The 25,983-nt window shown below is 38.2% G+C and overlaps 1 protein-coding gene across 1 annotated transcript in view; it reads left to right on the top strand.

Moving 5' to 3' along the window:
• CNTNAP4 (contactin associated protein family member 4) overlaps positions 1 to 25,983 on the top strand; it is a gene marked incomplete at its 5' end in the record, with an annotated part of 237,095 nt that overhangs the window by 197,278 nt on the left and 13,834 nt on the right. Inside the window, 4 exons of the mRNA XM_082013630.1 lie at positions 276 to 403; positions 13,924 to 14,094; positions 19,170 to 19,388; positions 24,439 to 24,678. Coding sequence (XP_081869756.1) covers positions 276 to 403; positions 13,924 to 14,094; positions 19,170 to 19,388; positions 24,439 to 24,678 — 758 coding nt within the window. The remainder of the gene's footprint in view (positions 1 to 275; positions 404 to 13,923; positions 14,095 to 19,169; positions 19,389 to 24,438; positions 24,679 to 25,983) is intronic.

Below are 25,983 nucleotides of genomic sequence, written 5' to 3'. Positions count from 1 at the left end.
ATTTATGTCAAAAAGAGTTTTCTGATGCATACGCAGACAAGCACAACCATAAAACTGCCCACTTCCCATTAAATTGTTTCATTCCTGTCAAATGGTCACAGTATCAATACCAAAGCACATGTTTGTATTCACAGTTACTTGTATTACTCATAGAGTTATGCAGCACTTTTTTTTCAGAATTTATTTCTTTTCTTTCCCCCAGCAATGTGTCAAAAATAATGAAAAGTTTATCAGAAACATTTAGGAGAGCTATGGCTTTTATTTTACCTTTTCAGGACTAATGATACTGGATTACTCTCCTACAAGGACCATCTACCCGTAACTGAAATTGTGATCACAGATACTGACAGACCAAATTCTGAAGCAGCTTACAAACTGGGGCCTTTGCTTTGCCGTGGTGACAGTAAGTAACAACTTCAGAGTTTTCCCAAGCAACAATGGGTTTTGACTGCAATAACTTTTAAATGGTGTTTGCTAAAGAGCCTAAGATACACTTTTGTAAAAATTTCATCCAATTCTTTTAGTAATTAGGAAAGAAAAAGAAAAAATGCCATGGCCCAGTGCAAACCAGGTTAGAATTGTATAGATATATTTTTGATGATACTCTTCAATAGTGAAGATAGAAATAGTTAGTATAGTTTCAAACAGATATTTTGAGTACAAAATCCAGTATTTTAATGCAATTTGAATTAAGTAATGAATAAAACATTATATGAAATGGAATTCATAACTCATTACCATGTCTTGGGAGAAACATACCCTTCATTAGGTATGCATGCCTCCATCACCAAATCTTATGTATATTAACTCATCTGAGTATTTGTGCAACTAGGAAAACTATACTACTGGAGATTAGTCCAGTATATGCAATTTCTATGAGCAAAATTTTAACTCTACATAAGAATTTAAAATTTAGAAAGTTATACAGTAATTCAAAACATAAAGCTTGTACATTCTGACTATGTATGTAGTAGCCAGAAAAATGTGTGAAGAAATCATTTAAAGGTAATGAGACAAGTGGAGCAAAACTGAGGTCTTACTGAAGATTTGTGATGACATTTCTGATTTCATCAATTTACATTTTTATTGGCAAAGAAAACAGATTTGGTTTATGTTCAACGGTGAACAATTGCACAAGATTCTATGGCTGCAGCTGTTTGTAATAAAAAATCAGGTGAAGCAATGCTATAGCTCATCCTAAAGATCTCTAACTGAACAGTTGAATGGGCAGGATTTTGTCTACAGTTGGGTAAGGGATTAGAATATCTAATAAGCTTAATATCTTTACATAAAGTGTTACCTTATGAGTTTTCATGAACTTCATTATTGTTTCAAATAATTATAAATTACTATTTTTATTCATTATGTGATTTTCCTTCTTCATTATATGATGTTGTGTTTGTTTTTAAAATTTCTTCAGACTTTATGAATAAGAGGAAATGAATACCATTAAAGTACCGATCTCTACTTTTAGGCTCACTCAGTAGACTGCACAGATAAATAAATAAAAAATAGCATATATTTATTTTTATGGCACCTCTGCTTTCATACCTGTGACTTGTGAGGGTAATTATACCTGGAAGATTTGTTAACAGATGTGTGTTACAGCAGTATATTCTAATTTTCTTATGAAAATTTTTAAGACATGAAAAAAAAGTTGTTGGGTGCTTCCTTATCACTTGTCTGACATCTGATTGTGAACTGATCATTTATTCTACCTATCAAAGAACTGTTAAACTGTGGGGTTATCATGTAATTCAGAGTGGAAAGGACCTAAGGAGGTCTCCTGCTTACATCAGCGAGCTCAGACCAGGTTTCTCAGGACTTTGTCAAATTGGGTCTTGATGTCCCCAAGGATGGAGCCTGCACTGCATCTCTGGGCAGCCTGCTCTGCTGCTTGGCTGTCCTCATTGAGAATTTCTTATTACTAAGATCAAGCCTGAAATTATTTTTTCAACTTATACCCATTGTCTTTGATACTCACACCTTACACCAATGCAAACAGCCTGGCTCTGTCTTCTTGTTTATTTTCCCTGAGGTTTTAGGGGCTGCTGTCAGGTCTGCCACAAAGTTGTCCCTCCTTCAAGATGAACCATCCCCGGTCCCTCAGACTGAAGGACAGGAAAAGCGCTCCAGACCTGAATATCCTAGTGGCCTACCCATACTCACTCCTGTTTACTAATATTTTTCCTGTACTGGAGGGCCTAAAATTGGAGGCAGTATGCAGACGTTGTCTTACACGTGTTATGTAGAGGGGGATAACCATTTCCCTCAATTGACTGGCCATGCTCATGCAGCCTATGATGCAGGAGGCCTCTGTTATGGCAAGGGACAATGAAAACAGGGACAATGACAGCAATAGAGCAGAAGTATGTACAGCTTGTGTAGTACTAATAAGTGGGGAGAATTTCAATTTCGCTATTCATCAAGTTCCCAAGTAGTATTAAGTACATAACCTGACCCCAATTATCACAAATCCTAGAACATGGAAGCCAACTAGCTTCCCCTGGTGAATCATTAAAACATACAGACAGCTCTGACACCCATTGACCTCCCCACCTTTATGTGATATTTGCTTAGTCTGAGTGAATGATTTGCTGTAAATTTCACACTTACGCTAAATGATCACAGTATTTCTAGACAAGCTGCAACAGAAAATTCTAAAATATCCTGAGGACAAGCACAAGAAGTCAGAGTCTGAATGTCAGAGAAATATTTTTGTAATGTCAGACAACATTATAGAATTTCACTTCAGAAAGAAGCAATTTGTGGCTGAAATAATCTCAGTGAAAACAACTTTCAGAAAAACAGTTAATGGTAATAATATGGCAAAAACCTTGAAAAAGAACATTCATTTTGATTGTTTAATAAGACCAGTAATAATGCAATTTTTCTCAACCATTTGCATTATAAAGACAAAGATAGTAAGAGATGGCATGCTTTTAGGGAGATAAGGACTAAAATTTGAGAAAACAAAATCATAGAGTACTGATATAAAAAGAAAATGCAAGGTCTTGAGTAAAATATTACGTCTGATAACATATAACAGAATTTTTAAATATGAAGTATCCTATAATAAGTTATATATTTGATATCATCTATTTTATATCAAGTATAATATGTATTACCTATATTATGCCATTATCCTGACATATTTTTAATTGTTATTATTATTTTAATCATTATACTGGAAATGACTGAGCATATGACTTACTAGAATTTTTTGCAATGGTCTTTGTGTATCAGCAGTGGTTTTTGTAATGAAAACTTTCTTTAAAGTTCAGTTTTCCAGAAAATGTAAAAAGCCATAAGTTGTAGTATTTTCTGAGTGTTATATGTTAAATTTCACTCTAGACAAAACCGATGAAGTAAGTCTAAACTCTCTTGTAAGGTCAGCAATAACATATTAGTAGCACTTTGAAGCTGCAGGAGGGAAGCAGACCATTATTAACATTTTTTCTAATCTGAGGTTGCAGACACCCATGAAAGTCTAATTAAATGCACTTTTAATGACATTTTGTTCTGCACCTTTGGATAGCTGGCAAACACAAAAAAGATCTAGTAGCAAATAACCATTCCTCAGAAGTGTTGTCAAACAAACAAACAAAAAAATTCTTGGATTCTCAAACGTGATTTGAGTATTCTCCAGAGAGATTATTGATTATTTCTGCTTCTCTCACTTTCTAAAACTAAACTATACAATTCTGCTTCATAGAGGTATCTTTTTATTAAACGTGGTTTTTGTTCTTTCTGACAGACGTAAGTTTTTCAGAGTAACTCACTGGCATACCTTATAAAAATATGGGGGAGAAGGCTTACTTGCATTTGTGATACACTTAGTACTTCATTAAAATATTCAAAACCAAAAGATCGTAAATTCTCATTGCACCAATAATGTATTCTTTGTAGGACATCTACTTAGAGATAAAAATAATTGTTTATGCACACAGTAAAACAAAGTAGACCCATAAATAGCTCATTGAATTGAATTGTCATAAATCATGCACTCCCTTGACTAACTTTCCAAGTTAGAGTTACTGCATCAGGTACTTCTAAGAAGTCATGTACCATAACTCAAGTGCAGTCTGGCAGAAGTTGCCTATTCTTCATTGCACATTTTTTATTTTTACTCTTCTATTTAACACTGCATTACTGTACTTGGTTTCTTTATGTTCGGTTTTATGGATTGACTTTCTTCAATGAAGTGTGTTACTTATAGAAACCCAGCCCATATCTGCCAGAACAAAGCAGGAAAGAGAAACCTAATATAAGAAAAATTATAGCAAAAGCAATAACAGTATAGTTCTTTTTATGTATGAAGTTCCATTAATGATTTTCCTCAGCATTTGTGATAGAGTTAGCTATCTGTATTTCTAAGATGCCAAAGTGCAAAGAAAATAGTAATGATATTCTAGAGGAATATGACCATTTAGAGAAATTAGGCCATAGGATTTGGTGACACTCAGGTGTATACATGTGAACAGCATTCACCTGTTTCTGTCACCTTTAAAATATATTACCAATTCATTTCTATATTCCCTTTTCTGATGCACTATACAATATCTCTAATAAATTGTATGCCAGAACTGCTGGTATCAGAGTGAAAAATATACCTAAATATAGTGAAAGTTAAATTAAATAATCTATATCAACTGAGTACAGTAACAGGAAAGATTTTCAAGCATATCAGGACAAAAGAAACCTTTGGACTATTAATAGACAGAAATCACACAGAATCACAGAACGGTAAGGGTTGTAAGGGACCTCTGAAGATCATCTGGTCCAATCCCTCCGTCAAGGTGGGATCACCTAGAGCAGGTTGCACAGGAACACATCCAGTCGGGTTTTGAAGGTGTCCAGAGAAGGAGACTCCACAACCTCTCTGGGCAACCTGTCCCAGTGCTCCGTCACCTTCACAGTAAAGAAGTTTTTCCTCATGTTGAGGTGGAACTTCCTGTGCTGCAGTTTATGCCCATTGCCTCTTGTCCTATCACTGGGTACTACTGAAAAGAGACTGGCTCCGTCCTCCTGACAACCACCCTTCAGATATTTATAGACATTGATAAGGTCCCCTCTCAGCCTTCTCTTCTCCAGACTAAGCAGCCCCAGGTCTCTCAGCTTTTCCTCATACGGGAAATGTTCCAGTCCCTTAATCATCCCCGTAGCCCTCCGTTGGACTCTCTCCAAAAGTTCCCTGTCTCTCTTGAACTGGGGAGCCCAGAACTGGATGCAGTACTCCAGGTGAGACCTCACCAGCGCAGAGAAGAGGGGGAGGATAAGCTCTCTCGACCTGCTGGTCACACTCTTCTTAATGCACCCCAGGATACCATTGTCCCTCTTGGCCACCAGGGCGCTTTGCTGACCCATGGATAACCTTGTCTACCATGGAGCCTCTTTCCAGCAGGTCAATGCCTAACCTGTAGTGGTGCCTGGGGCTGTTATTCCCCAGGTGCAGAATTCTACACTTGTCCTTGTTAAATTTCATGAGGTTCCCCTCTGTCCAGATCCTGTTGAATGGCAGCACAGCCTTCTGGTGTATCAGCCACTCCTCCCAGTTTTGTATCATCAGCAAACTTGCTGAGGGTACATTCCAACCTTTCATCTAGGTCATTGATGAAGATGTTGAGCTAAAGCAGACCCAGTACTGATCCCTGGGGATCACCACTAGATACAGGCCTCCAACTGGACTCTGCGCCGCCGATCACAACCCTCTGAGCTCTGTTGCTTAGCCAGTTCTCGATCCATCTCGCAGTCCACCCATCCAACCCATACTTCCCGTGCTTCACTGTGAGGATGTTATGGGAGACAGTGTCAAAAGCCCTACTGAAGTCACTGCTCGCCCTTCTTCTACCCAGCTAGTCCCTCCGTCATAGAAGGCTATCAGCTTGGTCAAGCACGATCTCCCCTTGGTGAATCCATGCTGACTACTCCTGGTAACTTTCTTTTCATCCACGTGCCTAGAGATGACCTCCAGAAGGAGCTGTTCTATCACCTTCCCAAGGATGGAGGTGAGGCTGACTGGTCTATAATTTACCGGGTCTTCCTTCTTGCCCTTTTTGAAGACTGGGATGACATTGGCTTTCCTCCAGTCCTCAGGCACCTCTACCATTCTCCATGCATTTTCAAAAATGATGGGGAGAGATGTTGCAAGAACACCAGCCAGCTCCTTCAGCACTCGCCAGTGCATCCCGTCAGGGCCCATGGATTTGTGAGTGTTCAGTTCAGCCAAAGGATCTCTAACCCAGATCTCATTGGCCAGTGGAGAGTCTTCCTCCCTCCAGGCTTTTTCACTTTCCTCCGAGGTCTGGGATTCCTGAGGAGTAGTCTTAGCGGTAAAGACTGAAGTGAAAAGGGCATTCAGCAACTCTGCTTTCTCTGCCTCCTCTGTCACCAGGGCTCCCACTGCATTCACCAAAGGTCCCACATTTCCCTTAGTCTTCCTTTTACCACTGATCTACTTGAAGAAGCCCTTCTTGTTCTCTTTTACTTCCTTCGCCAGATTTAGTTCCAAGAGGGCCTTGGCCTTCCTTGTTGCATCCCTGCATATCCTGACAACACTTCTATAGTCCCCCCAAGTGACCATTCCCTTTTTCCACCTGCTGTAAACTCCTTTCTTCCATACAAGTTTTTCCAGCAGTTCCTTGCTCATCCATGGGGGTCTCCTGCCTCCTTTACTTGATTTCTTACTTAAAGGAATGCACCCATCTTGAGCTGTGAGGAAGTGGTGCTTGAATATTGACCAACTCTCTTGGGCTCCCCTACCTTCTAGAGTCCTATCCCATGGGATACCTCCAAGTAAGTCTTTCAAGAGGACAAAGTTAGGCCTCCTGAAGTCCAGGGTTGCAATCTTACTTATCACCCTGCTTCTTCCTCATACGATACTGAACTCCACCTTGTTGTGATCACTACAGCCAAGGCTACCCCCAACCTTTACATCCCCAACCAGTCCTTCCTTGTTTGTTCATACAAGGTCCAGCAGCACACCTCTCCTCGTTGGCTCCTCCACCACCTGTGTCAGAAAGTTGTCATCAATGCACCACAGGAACCTTCTGGATTGTGTGTGCCTAGCTGTGTGGTCTTTCTAACAAATACCTGGTTGATTGAAGTCACCCATAAGCACCAGGGCATGTGATTTTGAGGCCACTTCTAGTTGTCTATAGAAGGCTTCACCTACTTCTTTTTGCTGGTCTGGTGGTCTATAGCGAACACCCACAACAATACTGGCCATATTAGCCTGCCCCTAGATTCTTACCCATAAACTTTCAACAGGTACTTAATCCCACCCCCCAGGCAGAGCTCAATACATTCCAGCTGTTTACATACATGAAGAGCAACACCACCACCTCGCCTTCCTGGCCTATCTTTCCTAAATAGGACGTAGCCATCCATGACAATGTCCCAGCCATGTGAGATATCCCAGCATGTCTTATATATTAAAACTATATTATAGTTGTCATAAAAAGGAAAAGGCATCTCCATTTTTTTTTCATTATTCAAGAAAAAGACATGTGTTGATTAAACTCTGATAAAGAGAGTCAGTTAGTATAGGTAGATTTTTAAAAAAACACATAATTCAAAGGGGAGGTTTGTTGTTTTCCTTGCAAGAAGTAACTGGAAATACTCTGATTTTTTACTATGAAGTTCCAGTGAGTATTAGAACATATAAATATATCCTGAACACTCAAATAAAGCTAATGTGCCAAAAATATGTGTAATAAATAAGTTATGATAATCTGTCATCACTGGTCTGTTTTTTGGCCCAAAAATAAAATTGATGATATAAAACTTAATTGAATAAAATGTACTATAAGGATAATGCAAGGAAATGTACAGGTAATATATCATTCAGTATGATTGTATAGAAAGCAAATTTGGCCAAACTTTTGAAGTACTTCAATACTGGTAAAGGTAATACTGGTGAGATGAGATACTTGGAGTCTAAGATATTTGATAGAGTGTCTCATACTTGGTTGAATAGGAAAAAAAAGGGAACATACAAATTGAACTGCAAAATGAGGGTACAGGCAGGTAAACGTGAGCAGATAATCCATTAGACACCAACTGTATTAACTGATCATAAGTGATATCTACAATAAAGCATCACAGTAAATTTCTAAATTTAGCCAAAAAAAATCTGTTTCACCTATCTGCAGTAGCCTTAGAAATCAGGGCATGTCTTTGTGAATAACAAGAGTATACTGAGTCTTCACTTCTTCCTCTTTTTTAGCTTTACGATATTAATTTTTTTCCTAACCTCAGTCTAATCAACATTATTTTGATCCTCTTTACTGCTTGCTGCATAATCAAGAAGTTTAATACAAGTCTGTGGTTACAGTTTTACACCATATAAAAAAGATGTAAGGTTAAAGGATTGCATTAAAGAAGTTGAGATATGCATTTTTTAGTGGAAGCTTCTTAAGCTTAATCTCTTTCTTGAAAGCAGCAGAGAAAATCCGAAAAAGATCCAGTGATTGGAATTTGAATCTAGGCCAATGGCCTGAATGTGTGTGCATACAAAACATATATATAAATTGACAGTAATAACATTTATGCATTTTCCTTAAATGGACAATTTTTAATTGAATTGATTTAATGTTTTTCCTAGAATAAATGCTCTTTTTCAAAAAATAATTGACTCGGGGAACATATACAGTCTGTGGCATACCAGAGGTAGGACTATGCAATGATGATTGCAGTTTCCCCTTATAGTTTTTTAGTCTGAGAATCTTATAATCAGCTGCAATGTAGCAGAGATCTAAGTAGTGATACAGATGGGACAGCTACACTCCACAAATTCTCAGAGGCAAACACTTGCCATCTGGTCAGACTTCGTAATGTTAGGAGGATAGCTTTAGAAGAAGCAACTTGCACACTTCGCAGTAATTTTGGCCTCCTCTCTGCAGTGTTGGATGAAGGGAAATTTTTGCATGTAGCAAAACTGACAGAAATATTCAATAAATATGGAAAGAAATAGTTGTAACTAATATAAACATATAATAGATAGTGATGATTTTCCTGTTTGCTTTTGCACAGCAATAAATCGAAGAACCTCACTCCCCCCCACACACACCCCAAAACAAAAAACAAAAGTACCAAACCCAAATAAAACAAAACGACTAGGATACAAATAATAGATGATCACATAATTTAAAGATCAGTTTAAGAGCCCAGTTAGGGAGGAGCAGACCAAAGATAACAGGCAAAATCCTCATAATCTATGGGTACTTTAATTAAGATCAGGTAACACAGTAGCATAGATCAGACTGGCTAATAGGATCTACAATTTACAGTGAGCACATTTTCTACAGTATTAACCTTCTACATTACTAATACTATGCACTTATAATCTGATCACAGTGACATTCCAATGAAATTCAAAGATCCTATTGATGTACAAGAGACCAGAGAAGCTGGCTGTTACAGAAAAGAGCAATCTCTGGTGAAAGCTCTCTCAGTACCTTTTAAATGTTTCACAAAGCCCCTCTAAAAGGGTGTCCTGTTTCTGGCTGGGATAGAGTTAATTTTCTTCCTGATAGCTGGATTGGAATACAAATAACGTTGATAACATGGTGATGTTTTTAAGTTGTTGTTAAGCAGTCAAGGACAGTTCATCTTCTCATGCTGCCCTCCCAGCGAGTAGGTGGGGGTGCACGGGAAGCTGGGAGGGGGCACAGCCAGGACAGCTGACCAAAACTGGCCAAAGGTATATTCCATACCATACGATGTCATGCTCAATATATAAAGCTGGGGGAGTTGGCTAGGGAGGAGCTTAGGAGCTCAACTCGGGAGCTGGCTAGGCATTGGTCAGCAGGTGGTGAGCAATTGTGCTGTGCATTGCTTGTTTTGAATATTCTTTTATCACTATTATTATCTTTTTTTTTTTTAATTCTTATTAAACTCTCTTCATCTCAACCCGTGAGTTATACCTTTTTTCTGATTCTCTCCCCAATGCCTTTGGAGGGGAGTATATGAGTGAACTGCTGTGTGGTTGTTTTAGCTACCTGCTAGGTTAAACCATGACAGAGAGAGAATATGGGAAAGACGGAAGGCACATTAAATGTCATCTTCACAAAGACTACAGCTGCTTTGAGAATATAACTAGCACCTCCAGATTAACAGCAGTATGCCTTAGCTGTGTCAATCTGTAAGAAAAGGGTAGTATTTTATGTGTCATGTCATTAAGAGATTTGTTTTGTTTTGGGAAGAGGGAAGACCAGTCCAAAAAAAATGTACAGAAAGTATTGTTTGACAACGTAAGATCTTTATTTTCTCTGCCTCAGCACTCACAGAATCACAGAATCGTTAAGGTTGGAAAAGACCTTTAAGATCATCAAGTCCAACCATCAACTCAACACCACCAAGCCCACTAAACCATGTCCTGAAGTGCCACATCCACACGTTTTTTGAATACTTCCAGTGATGATGACTCCACCACCTCTCTGGGCAGTCTGTTCCAATTCTTGACCACTCTCTCGGTAAAGAAATTTTCCCTAATATCTAGCCTAAACCTCCCCTGGTGCAGCTTGAGGCCATTTCTTCTCGTCCTATCACTAGTCACTTGGGAGAAAAGACCAACACCCATCGCCACAACTCCCAAGTAGTTGTAGAGAGCGATAAGGTCTCCTCTCAGCCTCCTCTTCTCCAGACTAAACAACCCCAGTTCCCTCAGCCAATCCTCATAAGACTTGTGCTCCAGACCCCTCAGCAGCTTCGTTGCCCTTCTCTGGACATGCTCCAGCACCTCAATATCCTTCTTGTAGTGAGGGGCCCAAAACTGAACACAGGATTCAAGGTGCGGCCTCACCAGTGCCGAGTACAGGGGTACAATCACTTCCCTCCTCCTGCTGGCCACACTATTCCTGATACAGGCCAGGACGCTGTTGGCCTTCTTGGCCACCTGGGCACACTGCTGGCTCATGTTCAGCCGGCTGTCGGCCAGCACCCCCAGGTCCTTTTCCACTGGGCAGCTCTCCAGCCACTCCTCCCCAAGCCTGTAGCATTGCATGGGGTTGTTTTGACCAAAGTGCAAGGCCTGGCACTTGTCCTTATTAAACCTCAGTTGACCTCTGCCCATCGATCCAGCCTGTCCAGATCCTTCTGCAGAGCCCTCCTACCCTCCAGCAGATCAACACTCCCACCCAACTTGGTGTCATCTGCAAACTTACTGAGGGACCACTCAATTCCCTCATCCAGATCATCAATAAAGATATTGAACAAGACCGGCCCCAGAACCGAGCCCTGGGGAACACCGCTTGTGACCGGCCGCCAGCCGGATTTAACATCATTCACCACAACTCTCTGGGCTCAGCCATCCAGCCAGTTCCTCACCCAGCGAAGAGTAAACCTGTCTAAGCCACGAGCCGCCAGTTTCTCCAGGAGAACGCTGTGGGAGACGCTGTCAAAGGCTTTACTAAAGTCCAGGTAGACAACATCCATAGTCTTCCCTCATCCACAAGGCGGGTCACCTGGTCATAGAAGGAGATCAGGTTGGTCAAGCAGGACCTGCCTTTCATGAACCCACGCTGGCTGGGCCTGATCCCTTGGTTGTCTTGCAGGTGCCCTGTGGGCACTCTCAAGACCAACCGCTCCATAATCTTCCCCGGCACGGAGGTCAGGCTGACAGGCCTGTAGTTCCCAGGATCCTCCCTCCGGCCTTTCTTGTAGATGGGCGTCACATTGGCAAGCCTCCAGTCTTCTGGGACCTCCCCTGTTAACCAGGACTGATGATAAATGATGGAGAGTGGCTTGGCAAGCTCCTCTGCCAGCTCTCTCAGTACTCTTGGGTGGATCCCATCAGGCCCCATAGACTTGTGGGTGTTCAGGTGGTTTAGCATGTCCTTGACTGCTTCTCATAATCTTCTCCCAAGTAACTGGTGATAGGACAAGAGGAAATGGCCTTAAGTTGCGCCAGCGGAGGTTTAGATTGGATATTGGGAAAAATTGCTTCCCTGAGAGAGTGGTCAGGCATTGGAACAGGCTGCCCAGGGAGGTGGTGGAGTCGCCATCTCTGGAAGTGTTCAAAAAACGTGTGGATGTGGCACTTCAGGACATGGTTTAGGGGACATGGTGGCTCTGGATTAATGGTTGGACTTGATGATACTTCCTTTCCAACCTAGTGATTCTGTGATTCTGTGATGAGAGAAGATGAGAAATTAAGAAAGGAAGAATAAAACTTCCTATCTCTGCCCTCCCCCAAGGACTCTCTTCTGGTTTGCAAAGATCATTCAAATGCTTTATCGAAGCTAATAGTAACAGTAGTCTACTGGACTGCTACCAATGTTATTGTGCCTCATCTAATTACTAGCATAGTTTTACCAGTTTGGTATAAATTACTAGTATTAAACTTCCTCTTGTGTTTTAATTGCCGGTAACAGACAGCTCATTGTTTTTTAAATACCTGTCGTATACTTGAGTCATAACTGTCATGAAGTTTGCTCTGTGGGAGTCATGACCTGAAACAGTTGAGGAAAACGAGATTAAAATTATTCCCAACATGTAAGGCTGCTGCCTTTGGCTGATGGCATTTTGCACAGGATGGTAACATCGAGGAGCCCATCAGGCAGCACAGGAGAGTGAGGTGCAAATCTACGCTTTCCTCTCAGTCTAAGCCATCTGTTCACATCTCTGCCCTACCATGTAAAAGTTGTCCTGATGGCTGCTTTAACTTGTGATGTCTGGCAGTAGTCCCAAGTGGTGAGCATCGCAGCAAGCAATTGCCAGAATATGTATGAATATCTTACCATTCTGTGTTTCTAGTTGCAGGGTCCAAACCCTGATTAAAACTCTGCTAAAAATTCAGGAGGAATGAGTGAATGGACTTTGATTTTACTTCACTGGGATGAGAACCTGGCCACTGTGTACACTGTATCATTGAGTTTTATTTTGCAGAAACGAGAGAAATTTGCAAATTTTTTTCTTCCCTCCCCCCAAAACAGAGAGTGCCTGGAGGAAAAATCACAGTTTTGTGTGGTATTTAGACCCAGATGACAGCATTATCAGGAGAATGTGTAATGGTCTTGTTTAATTAGATAGGAAGGTACTGAATGCCTCATTTGATTTAGAAAGCAATATAGCTTAATAAAGAAATACAGATACGTCTGTAATAATTCAGCAATAATAACAAGGTTCTCCTAGTTGCACACCATAAATGCAGATTATGTCCTTATTAGAAGGTGTTTTTAGGGATTTTACATAAGCTTTTGAACAATCAAGAACTAACCTAACAAACTATAATTAAATGCCAGATTAAAGAAAACTCAAAACAGCAAAATATCTATGTTTGATCTTGTAACCTTTTTTTGAGTGAAACTGACATATTTGATTTATCATGTAATTAAGATTGCATATGAATTTTTAAACTTCTGTCAACTAAAGGAGAAGATACCTTCATAATTTCTTTTTTTTTTTTTTAAACTCCTTCAACAGTAATTACTAGGAGCTGTATCTTACCTTCTGTGTGATACCTGGTAAAACTTCACTGGACTACAACAATGACAAGACTCTTTTCCTTGTTATGTGAGAAATATACATAACAACTGTCATAGTTATGGTTTACAGTAGCTAATGTAGGTATAGCACTTCATTCAAAGATGTTATGTTTGTTTACTTCATAAAAGGATACATCAGGCCCTAGCTGGACTGTCTAGCTGAGATGGCAGGCATTCTTTTTCCATTAATTGTTTTTTGGTTGTATGAACACGGAACCTTAATTGCTCTTGCTGATTTGTTTTTCTATGTTTCCAAGAACTCCCATTTTTTGTTTTATAGACTAAGCAAGAGGCTTCTGTCAAAGTTAGACTCTGTGATCATTGCAATCCCTTGCTAGACCTGGGCATTTTCCCTTGTTTAATCAGTTTTAAAACTTATACTGGCAATATTAGATAACACTATATTTGTCACTTAATCTTTCATTTTGACAAACAGGAACATTTTGGAATTCAGCATCCTTCAACACAGAGACATCCTACCTGCATTTCCCCACGTTCCATGGAGAACTTAGTGCAGATGTCTCATTTTTCTTTAAAACTACTGCTTCCTCAGGAGTGTTTTTAGAAAACCTGGGAATTCAAGACTTCATAAGGATAGAGCTATACTGTAAGTAACATGACCGATGGTGGTTGTTGTTGTTATCTTTATCTTTATCTTTATCTTTATCTTTATCTTTATCTTTATCTTTATCTTTACCTTTATCTTTATCTTTACCTTTATCTTTATCTTTATCTTTACCTTTACCTTTACCTTTACCTTTATCTTTATCCTTATCCTTATCCTTATCCTTATCCTTATCCTTATCTTTATCTTATCTTTATCATTATTTATTATAGGTTTCCATTTAACTAAATTAGAATAAACTTAAAGGGGAAATATTTTAAAATTGTTCTCTAGTTTTATTACTGTTACTACTGCTATTGGAGCTTTATCATTCCCCCCAAAATCCCAGCACTGAGACTATACAAATATCCATTCAAAGATAATTTCTGCCCCAGAGGGTATTTAATCTAAGAGCACAGCAATCAGCCCTCGTCTGCTCAGACTGTTCTTCTGTCGCTTTGCTACTTTCCACCAAATTATTTTCCTCTAAATTTTAAGGCCAAGCATTACATGTGGCTTCTACGAGATTCACTCAGTCACAATGTGCGATTCAGACCTTCTGTGGTATAGTATCTATCTCAGTCACACTTTCTCATTTATTTCTTTTTATTATTTTCTTTGTATGTACCCAAATCTTTAGACTTTTACACATTAATAAATTTTTGTTGCACAAGAGAAAACTAAATGTCTCACTAAATTCACTAAGATTACTAATGAACTAATGTATGATGAAAGCTTTTTCTTAACTGACTCAATGTTTTAGTCTGATATTGTTCATTATTAAAAGTGAGAATATTTAAAAAGATGAAGTATTGTTTAAAAAAACCCTTTTGGATTAATTTGAAATGACACATCAATTAAAAAGCTTATACTTGACAGGTGCCTCTGAGAGTTCCTTAGAACTCTTTTTATCTTGGGATTAGACAGTTCCTCATTTTTTAAAAAGCTATTCTGTTACCACGCTAACGTATTTTCCAGTGAAAAGTACAAATATACACATATGATATATATCATATAATACAAAATATTACTATAGAAATGTTAATGTTTCCATATTAAAAAATAAAATATCCTGTTTGCTTGTGGTTTTTGCCAGTGTTAATGTCTTAAGTTATTCAAACAAACAGGAAAACACCTACTGTGTTCTTCTGCAGGCAGTTCAATTATAAAATTTTGTGTAATGTTTAATCGGTTTGGTTTGTGTAGTGCTGTATTTGAAAGATACCTGGTTTTCAACAATGGTTTTGCCATGTTTATCAAGACTATGAACTGCCTTCTGTTAAAGTTCTATGGACAGCTGAAAACACAGTAGCATCATAATCTCAGTGTCATGCAATACAAAAAATATGGGTCAGCACTTCAGTGGAGAATCTCTGAGGCAATGATGACATTCTTATGTGATAAACAATTTTCCATTTTCAAAATAAACAGTTAAATCATGGAAACATTAAAGGAACACTTCTGAGAACTAAATTTATTCAGACAGTTGGCAGAAGACTATAACTTTTTCTTCAGAATAATAATATGCAGACAAACTCATGTCACTTGTCGCATTCATTCATAAGCATCCGAACTACTGTACACTTATGGTTTTTATACGGCTTGTTGGTAGTGAGGCATAAAATAAAGTGAAAAGCTGAATTGATCTGTATTTTCAGCATTTAAAAAAAACAAAATTTATCTCTTTATTTATCTCTTCAGTTCCAGAAACATCTTAATCTTTTAAATAGACAGACCTATACTTTTTTGTACATCATACGTAGGATTGTTTGTACTGGAGCCAGAACTGTGTGTTTGCACTGAGGGTAATATTGGTCAAAAATGAGCAATATACATTTCCATCACAAGTACCTTTCTCTCAAAAAAAAAAAAAATCACCTTGAACATTTCATATTGTATAAGATCATTTAGATTTCATCATCATTTACTTTTTTATAATAGATGTGAATGGAAACCACCAACCTACACTTGCTATTCTATTAAAAGTTCCACATAAATCAATGTCTTTGATTTGTGTAATAATAAATAACAATAATGAAAATGTCAGGTGTCAGTGTTTAAGATGAGGATGTATTAGAATTATTTAAAACTCATTATGTCATTAACATTTGGCATTCTATACTTGTGAACACAATGATTTTTCCTAGCATTTTACTGATTATTCTCAAGATTTATATCTAATTATTTTATTTATGACATAATGATCTTTATAACTTTAAGTTTAATTTTCCCAAAGCAAAAGTGTCAGATCAAGAATCTTAATAGGGAATGTGAAGTTTAGTGCCCTTTTCTTGGTTTTATGAAGTTATAAAAACTGCAGAACATCAGTGTATAATACTCTAGAAATCAATTGTAGAAATGAAGGTGTGCATCCTAACTGTATTTTAAAACACAGAGGAAGTGAATTTTCTTCAAGAAGATATTTGATCCCTTTTTTTCTTTCACAGATTTATAAAAAACTCAAGTCTTTGAATTTTTGTCTGAGTTCCTGTAATCTTCTGCAGAATTAGTGATTGAAAGCAACAAGGCTGATTCAACTCTGCATAGTACACTCTATTAAATACTTATATGACAGGTTACATCCTCTAGCTGAAAGTCTGAGTAACTATTTTATACTATCTGAGTGCTCACTGAAGGATTATTTGCTACTTGAAAGCAAAGAGTTAAACAGAAATTTAAAGTAAGGTTGGGAACACTATGGTGCATTTATTAATTCGGAGGGTCTTCTGTGGTTGCCTTGGAAATAGTTCTGAAGAGTCCAATATACAGCTGCTGTTGGCCATCATCTGCCCAAATTCACAATTTATTTTCCAGGATGAGTGGAATTCAATTGTTTCCTTTATGGAAAGTGCGCAGGTTTTGTATTCTGTAGCGTATTACTTGGTAATCACTTTTTGCTTCCGCGTGTGATGCTCAGATTTGATACTCTGAATGATTCTCAATGACTGTGCTTTCTGTTAGTCATTTTAGCCACAGCTAACCACTGACCACTCTCCATGATTACCATCAACTGCATCTTTCGCTCCACTTTGCCAATCTATAGCTGTGCTCTGCCTATGTTTGAATGCATTAGGGCCACAAGAGACCCTGCAATATTTGGAAAATTTTTGAGTGACACCAAGGTAGGTAGGCCCAGAAAATATTTTTGCACCAGAAGAGAAATCCTGCATTTACCCTTCCCTGCTGCCCAGGAAATGACCAAATTGCTTTCTTCCTCAGTCCTTATCAGCAGAAGACACATTCTAGAACTTAGTCAGCATCTCTCCATGTCCTGTGGCATACCTGCCACAGGTTTGAGCACTTATAAATGTGAAATTTCTTCCAAATTTTCAGTGTAGATGGTTTTAGCAGAATTATTAAAATATTATACAATGTAGCATTTTATAGAAATAGAATATACTGTAGAATATACTATACTGATTACATTTTTTGCTTTTTCTGACATATTCTGGTCAGTCTTCAGATACGCCAACAGATAACCAGATACGTGGTCATCCTTGTTATCTGGACCTTTAGCTCTGGAACTTCTGGGATTGGTTCCCTTTTTTCAAGATTATATTATTTTTTTAGAGGTGCTAACATAATTCATTATTTCAGTGGTTATTTTGAATTCTTTATTATGTGTTTCTTTGCCTTTAAAATCTAAACAGTAACATTATTTATCAGATCTGTCATTCTGATATGCTATTTAATAGGCACATTCAGTGAGTTCAAAGCAGAATTTGTGTTTCCAGGATTCACTCCAACAGTATCCAGAGGATTACAAAGACCTCCCTACAGAAGGTAACATTCAGCAGAAATTCTCTTTACCAGATCACATGGAGTTTCTGTTGCTTTTGTTCTCCTACTGTGCGGTTGTTTTTTTTTTCTTTTACCCCTCAATAAGGGGAGACTGAGCTCTCAACTTTGCCCAAGTGAAACAAATTTATCCTAAAATTCATGTTACTGAGGAACTGTTTTTAGACATCAGTTATTATTGTATAAAACACTGTTGATTTTTAAGTAGAAGAGATAATTTATTACAAAAGACGTTCTGTTTAAAAATTGACTCGCATTATGACTTACTTTATTTGGAAAGTGAAATGTTTTGTGTATTTGTCATTTTACTTTACTCTCTCAGGTTAAACTGTTATAGAAAAATACTTTATAACTACCAGATTCAGGGCTTATGAAATTGAAAGTATGTGGCATTACTCAGTCTAAAGGTTGGCCAAAGTGGATCTAAATGTTATAAAAAGTTTAATCTTTCTTTAAAAATTTAAAAGAAAATAAAAATATTTAATTGAACTTTTTAAAAAATTCAGTAAATTCATATTTGAAAATGTTTGAGGCTGATTTATTTCCCTTGACTACTTCTAACTGTTTTGCTTTTCTCTCAGAGTCCAATGATGCAAATGGGAACCTTTCTCCTGGATTCATGGAAACTTCTCAGGCCTCTAGTCCTTTAATCAATAATCCTTGATTATTCAAAACGCTGGTAATCCCTTGTTTAGGGATTACTTAATTTCAGACATCATTGTCCTTGAATATGTGAAAGAAACTGTTTCAGAGAGATTATTAATAATTTTCAGATCTTCAATTCTTGGGATATTCCCCATCTTACTATTTCGACCTAAAAAGATTCAGTTCTGATTTTCTAAGCAAACTATAAAACCATGTAATGCAAAAGTTGCTTAGGGAATGACTCAGTTTAGTTCACTGTATACATAGTCTTATAAACTACATAAAACATTGCCCTCTGATATTTGTAAAGGTTGTGTGAATAAATAACAAAAGCAAACAGACAGTAGAAGACGTTGATTGGTTTATAGTGGTGATAATTTAAATACAGTTAACAATGGTAGTCAATCAGCATGTAAGGAAGAGATGCTTTTTATCCAAACTGAAAAATAATGAAACTAGCACACTGTTTCTTGACTACTATGCTCTCTAGGGGTCCACAAACAGTTTGACTTCTATGTTTTTGACAAATCATTGTTCTCACAATGTTAAAGTAACTTGTTCTGCCACATAACGCTTTTGTGACCAAATTAACTGTGAAATAATTTAAATGCCCTTTACTACTCTCTTCTTTCTAGCTCCATCTGAAGTGATCTTTTCATTTGATGTTGGAAATGGACCTAGCGAAGTTACAGTGCATTCACTTACTACTTTAAATGACAACCAGTGGCATTATGTGAAGGCTGAACGAAACATCAAAGAGGCATCCTTACAAGTAGATCATCTTCCTCAAAGGTCTGACAGTGCTCCGCCTGATGGGCATATTCGCTTACAACTCAACAGCCAGCTTTTTGTAGGTAGGCACTCATTTAACATTTAGTTATCATCATGAAAATATGAAAAGAGAAGGGGGGAGAAAAAGAGGAGGAGGAGAAAAAAAGATGGCAACTGGGTCTTTTGAAAACTGTATGATGAGTTGAGACCCTTTGTGAAAAATCCGTGGAGATGTAGCTCTATTTTGAGATTACAAATTCAGTGTCTTAGCCTATAGTTACTACTGGACAGGATTTGAATCAAAGTTTTCTTCTTTTGAGGTTTGTTTTGAAGAACAACTATAGGATCATTAAAGGTCTCTTCCAAGACTAACTATTCTATGACTTTATGATTCTGTGATCTCCATTTGCACCATTTGTTGAGAGGATGTAATTTGCTGAAGGAAGATGCGTTACTTCTGTAATTTCAAGGAAATTTTGTTGTCTTTTTTCATCCACAACTTCTCACATTACCCAGAAAATTTGTGAATGCCCCATTATTGGAAGTGTTTATGGTCAGATTGGACAGGGCTTTGAGCAACCTGATCTAATGAAAGATGTCCCTGCCCATGGCAAGGGGGTTGGACTAGATGATCTTTAAAAGTCCCTTCCAACCCAAACCATTCTGCTATTCTACCAATCTCTGATATACTCCTCTGCCCTTTGTTAACACATTTTATGCAATAATCAGACTGTGTTTACTTAGTATTAGAAACAAGAGAAATGGATTATTCTTTGATTTCACACAACTAGAAAAAATGCAGATCTATTGTTGTTTCTGTCCAAACTGTGAAAGCTTCAAAGGAAGAATTTTACCTGAATCTTTCTAATTTAGCAAATATGACATTAATGCATTTAAGTAAAACACTGGAAAAGTAGAAATGGAATAATAAAAAAATAGTTAACTTAATACATAGAGTCATGTAGAGCTACACGTTATGTACATAGTTGTGTTCTTACTGTAATATTGCCATATTATGAATTTGCAAGGTTCTAGTGTATATGTATGCTATACAGTACAAGAGCATGTAAAGTCTGCCTTATTTTTAAACAGATCTTTATCTGTATCTGCTGTGAGACACATCAAACTAAATGAATATATGTTTTATTTGCTCTGTGTTGGGGAGGAGTGAAGTTAAAGGGAATGTTGTTATGAAACTTTAGCTACAGAAACTGCGAATGCTAGGAAAAAATTAAATCGAGAGGGAAACTGTATTCTGGGATGGGAATTCTGGCCTGTGCCACAAAAGACATCAAGGGTAGAAGATGTAGGCTAGACCAAATATTGAAAGTTTTTATATTTTTATTAAAAGCGTGGAGGAAGTTTCTACAACAAAGAAGATATCCATGACATTAGCTATAGTGGAGCTAAGAGGAGTCTTAAAATTAGTTTATATTCACAGTAATGGACTAGAACTATTAACAGAAGGAGTAGGAGAATTCTGTTTACTATACTACAGTAAGTTATATTGCTGTCTTCTGACTTCACTTAACATATAACTGCTATTATTATTTGAATAATAATATTTATTTAATAATAATAATAGTAATAATAATAATATAATCCAAATAATAATATTATTTGAATAATAATATATCTGGGGGTGCTGATTGACAGCCGGCTGAATAAGAGCCAGCAGTGTGCCCAGGTGGCCAAGAAGGCCACCAGCATCCTGTCCTGTATCGGAAATAGTGTGGCCAGCAGGAGGAGGGAAGTGATTGTGCCCCTGTACTCGGCACTGGTGAGGCCACACCTTGAATACTGTGTTCAGTTCTGGGCCCCTCACTACAAGAAGGACATTGAGGTGCTGGAGAGTGTCCAGAGAAGGGCAACGAAGCTGCTGAGGGGTCTGGAGCACAAGTCTTATGAGGAGCGATTGAGGGAACTGGGGTTGTTTAGTCTGGAGAAGAGGAGGCCGAGAGGAGACCTTATTGCTCTCTACAGCTACCTGAAAGGGGGCTTGTGGTGAGGTGGGTGTTGGTCTCTTCTCCCAAGTAACTAGCGATAGAAGGAGAGGAAATGGCCTCAAGTTATGCCAGGGGAGGTTTAGATTGGATATTAGGAAAAATTTCTTCACTGAGAGGGTGGTCAGGCATTGGAACAGGCTGCCCAGGGAGGTGGTGGAGTTGCCATCTCTGAAAGTGTTCAAAAAACGTGTGGATGTGGTGTTTCAGGACATGGTTTATGGGACATGGTGGTGCTGGATTAATGGTTGGACTTGATGATCCTGAAGGTCCCTTCCAACCTTAGTGATTCTGAGATTCTGTGATTCTGTGAATATATAATATATTTCATATTACATGAACAGTTGAAATTAGATCACTTTGAATTTGCAAGGTCTGGCCTGTGAAGAAAGACTCAGAAATGGTCTAATTTGCCAGAGTTTTATGATAATATCAAGGCTAAACAGTTTTCTAATGATTTTGACAATTAATTGATGTCTAGTTCTTCTAATCCTTCTCCGAAACAAACTATACAGTACTAACCTGTATTGACACTTGCATTTTCTGGCAATTTTTTATGAAGTAATTGCCCATTGAATAGAATGATTTTTTTTTTTGTCAAATAATTTGACAAATTCTACTAAATTTATATACAGCCATTTCCTGTATGGAGCTGACAATTTAAAAACTGTTTTGACTTATCTACAAGCAAGCTGTCTATTTTGTTTTCTTCAGATAATATTCAGGTGAATAATTGTATAAGAAGAATGATTCTGTTGTTTTGCTTCTGGTGTTGTGAGGTTTTTTCCTCTCTGAAAATTCTTGAAGATCCTGGGAGTAAAATGAAACAGCATTAACTATAGTACTGTGTACCTTGAAATCCCTTATGAGTTTGTGCAACTCTTTTGAAATAATTTGGAGGAGAACTGATAAAAATGGCGTTTGTTTAATTTCATTCAGTTGAAACAGTGTTTTTGAAGTGTGAAATGACAAATGATAGTGATTCATTTGAGTCATTTGTGTCATGCATTTCCTGAATATAGTTTGTGAGTGCTTACTATGACTGGAGCAAGTTTTTTTGGGTAATGTTTCTGCAACAGCAACACTATCATGTGGATCAATATGGAGTCTAGTTTATTTTGTGTTTGAGTTAAACCAGTCTTTTGGATAATGCAATGTTTTATAACTCCCAACTACTTCCAAGATATTTTCATCTCTACAATTAAATATAATTTTCTTCAGTGGAGGGAGTAAAAAGACTTACTGTTTGATTACTTCCACTGACAGTCCACTGGCACAGACTCAGGTTTGTCTGCTCAAGCCAGTGACAGGATCTAGAAAAAAATGAAACATCAATGTCTGAAGAATTACATTAGCAGAGGCACTCTTTATTTAAATGTCATCTCATATACCTAGTGCCTGCCATAGCCACCCATCAGTAAGTTACTAATGTACTAGGACTGTGATTTCTTCAGGCTAAAACACTCTTACTTCTTACATGCATATATGTGGTTTTCCAAAGAAGCCAGAAGAAGAACTAAAGCCTAAAGCTGCCATAAAAAAGCTCATATTATCAAAGTTAACATCAAATCTTCATATTATTAAGTGATTTTTTTGCACAACAGCTATGTCAAGATTTTCCATGTAACACCAAGAATTTTACAAACTTTGAAATAGAAAATGGTGAAAATCAATGATCACATGGAAAAGTTTAACCAGAAATTAATTGGAAATGTACAAGAATGATAGCTGGTAATCTTACATACTGTAAAGTATTTTCTGCTTTTACTTTATGAAAGAGAAAAAATGACAGGAAATACCACATGTGCAACAAAAGAAAATAGAGATGGTATGTAGATTGCACACCTTGCTAAGCGATCAGGATGAATAAGTCCTAGCTATCAGGAAGTGTGCTAAAAATAAACAACAGTGAAAACTAGTTATTGTTATCCTTAGGATTGACCTGTACCTTTATCACGTACGTTTGGTAATCAGATATAGCCTAACCAGTATTCCTGTGTGGTGAGGGATATAAACTTTCCTGTTACTCCATAATGGACACAGCTTCCAGTATGGCATGAAGTATGTCAGAACAAACACCAACTGTGGGGTATCATGATCCATACCATGAGACTGACACATGGACAGACACACAGATCAGTTGATCAGTCAGTAGGATCTTGAAAGAGTAAAACTGTACAGCTCATCACTCTCCCATCCCCTTTTTCCTTTTTTCCTTTTCTCCTTTTCTCCTTTTCTCCTTTCTCCCCTCCTCCTCCCCCCTTCTCCCTTCCTCCCCCTTCTCCCCTCCTCCCCTCTCTCCCCTCCCCCCTCTCCTCCCCCCTCCTCTCCCCTCTCCCCTCCTCTCCCCCTCCTCTCTTCTCCTCTGCCCCCTCTCCCCTCCTCCCTCTTCTCTCCTCTCCCCCTTTTCCCCCTTCCCCCTTCTCCCCCCTCCCTCCTCCCCCCTTCTCCCCCCTCTCCCCATTCTCCCCCTCCCCCCTCTCCCCATTCTCCTCTCCTCTCCTCTCCTCTCCTCTCCTCTCCTCTCCTCTCCTCTCCTCTCCTCTCCTCTCCTCTCCTCTCCTCTCCTCTCCATCTCCTCTCCTCTCCATCTCCTCTCCTCTCCTCTCCTCTCCTCTCCTCTCCTCTCCTCTCCTCTCCTCTCCTCTCCTCTCCTCTCCTCTCCTCTCCTCTCCTCTCCTCTCCTCTCCTCTCCTCTCCTCTCCTCTCCTCTCCTCTCCTCTCCTCTCCTCTCCTCTCCTCTCCTCTCCCCTCCCCTCCCCTCCCCTCCCCTCCTCTCCTCTCCTCTCCTCTCCTCTCCTCTCCTCTCCTCTCCCTCTCCTCTCCAGAAAAAAAAAGAAAGGAACCCATCTAATTTCTGGATGTTACTCCTTCGTGAATTAATAGAAGTATGCATCATTGCTTGGTATCTTACTGTGTAAAATCCTTGTTTCCTATTAAAAGCTTCAGGGGTCCTCTGTAAGTACTTTACAAAAAAATAAATCAGATATGCTTTTAAAACTATAAATATTTTCACATGTATAGTCTTGCATCTTGGAAAATCATAACAGACCGTTTGCTGTAACTCATAAAGAGGTTTTTACACACCAATTCTTTTTATTTGTTTAAAGCTCATATGAATTTATTTCAGGTGGGACAGCATCCAGGCAGAAAGGATTTTTGGGTTGCATTCGTTCATTACAGTTGAATGGAATGGCCCTTGACCTGGAAGAGAGAGCAAAAATAACACCGGGAGTTGAACCAGGCTGTCCTGGACATTGTAGCAGCTATGGTAACCTGTGTCACAATGGTGGAAAATGTAGAGAGAAATACAGTGGATTCTCCTGTGACTGCAGTTTCTCTGCTTATGCTGGGCCATTCTGTAAGAAAGGTAAGAAAGCCTTTTAGCTTTATCAATTACTGAAAACAGGACCATACAGTGCAGAAGAAGATCTTTACATCCCTTTAAAGATATGCTTCAATACTTGCAAAATATTTATGTTTTACTTAACGTAGGGAAACATTCAGCTGAATTTGTTCAGTAAGTGTAAATTTTGTTAAACACTGTCTTCCAGAGATATGTTCAACATCTACAATTTAAAACAGGAATCGCATTACCTAAGAGGATCAGCATCTTTTCTTTAATGTTATGCAACTCCTTTTATTCTCTTATATTATACTAAAGCTAGGAAATATATTGTTATGAATAAACTTTTGGATTTTTGTCTTTGAAGTCTTAATCTCAAATATAAGACTAAATTTGGAAAACAAACCAAGAAGCAGAAGAACTTTAAGCTTCTTTTTACTGTAAGAAGAAAGTGAGATCATTAGAAACAGGACTAAGCCCATGTTTTCAGCCAGTTTAAAGAGGTTCTTTGGTGATGGTGTCATACTGGTAGATGACCACAAGTTATCAAGTTTGAATTTTAAGAATAGAACTTATCTATAACTTTTGAAATTTGGCAATAATCCTGATCTTCTAAAAATTACTTGCTTCCTCCAGGTAGTAAATGCGTTCTACAAAGTATTCAAAAGCTTAAATACCATAACTCCATGTTGCTCTAAATTAGTGAGCACAACATATGTCCAGCCACCACTGCCACCACAAGAATGAAGTACTCGTGTCAAGTCCTTCCATATCTATTGATGTGGAGCTAATGCCACTGAGTGAGGAATGGTATGTTCCTCCTCCCTTGCAAACAGTAGAAGAGACTAATGGTCACACTCCATGTTTATAATTCTGCAGGGGAAGAGTGGCTCCTGCTGCTGACAGTGTGGGATGGCCTATACTAATAACCTTCAGTCACCTTCTATCAAAGATACTGAGCCAGATTACAGAAATTTCCAGAAATTTTTCTGAAGTGTGGAGGTTGTGTGTGAAAACAGGATAGCCTCAGACAGTTACTTATAGCAGAAAATGGCTGTGGGATATCACAGAGATACAGAAGCCCTCAATAAGTGATTCATCCATAAGAAGACTGTAACCCAGTTTGTATTCTCTTTTTATTTCTCCAGCCTGACCAGTCTCTTTTCACAGATAAGTGTTTCAGATGTGGCCAAGTTTCATCAATATGTTACGATTTGAACTGCTGTACCCATACCTCTGCAGGAGCAGTATACATACAAAACAGGACATATTGGTCTTGAGGACCAACGGATAAATGCAAAAATTTAGTAGAATGCATGTCTGAAACTA

Source organism: Phaethon aethereus (genome assembly GCF_964289735.1).
Source record: "Phaethon aethereus genome assembly, chromosome: Z".
NCBI classification, from domain to species: Eukaryota; Metazoa; Chordata; class Aves; order Phaethontiformes; family Phaethontidae; genus Phaethon; species Phaethon aethereus.
Note: the sequence above shows the minus strand (reverse complement) of the source record. Positions and strands in the feature narration are given on the sequence as shown.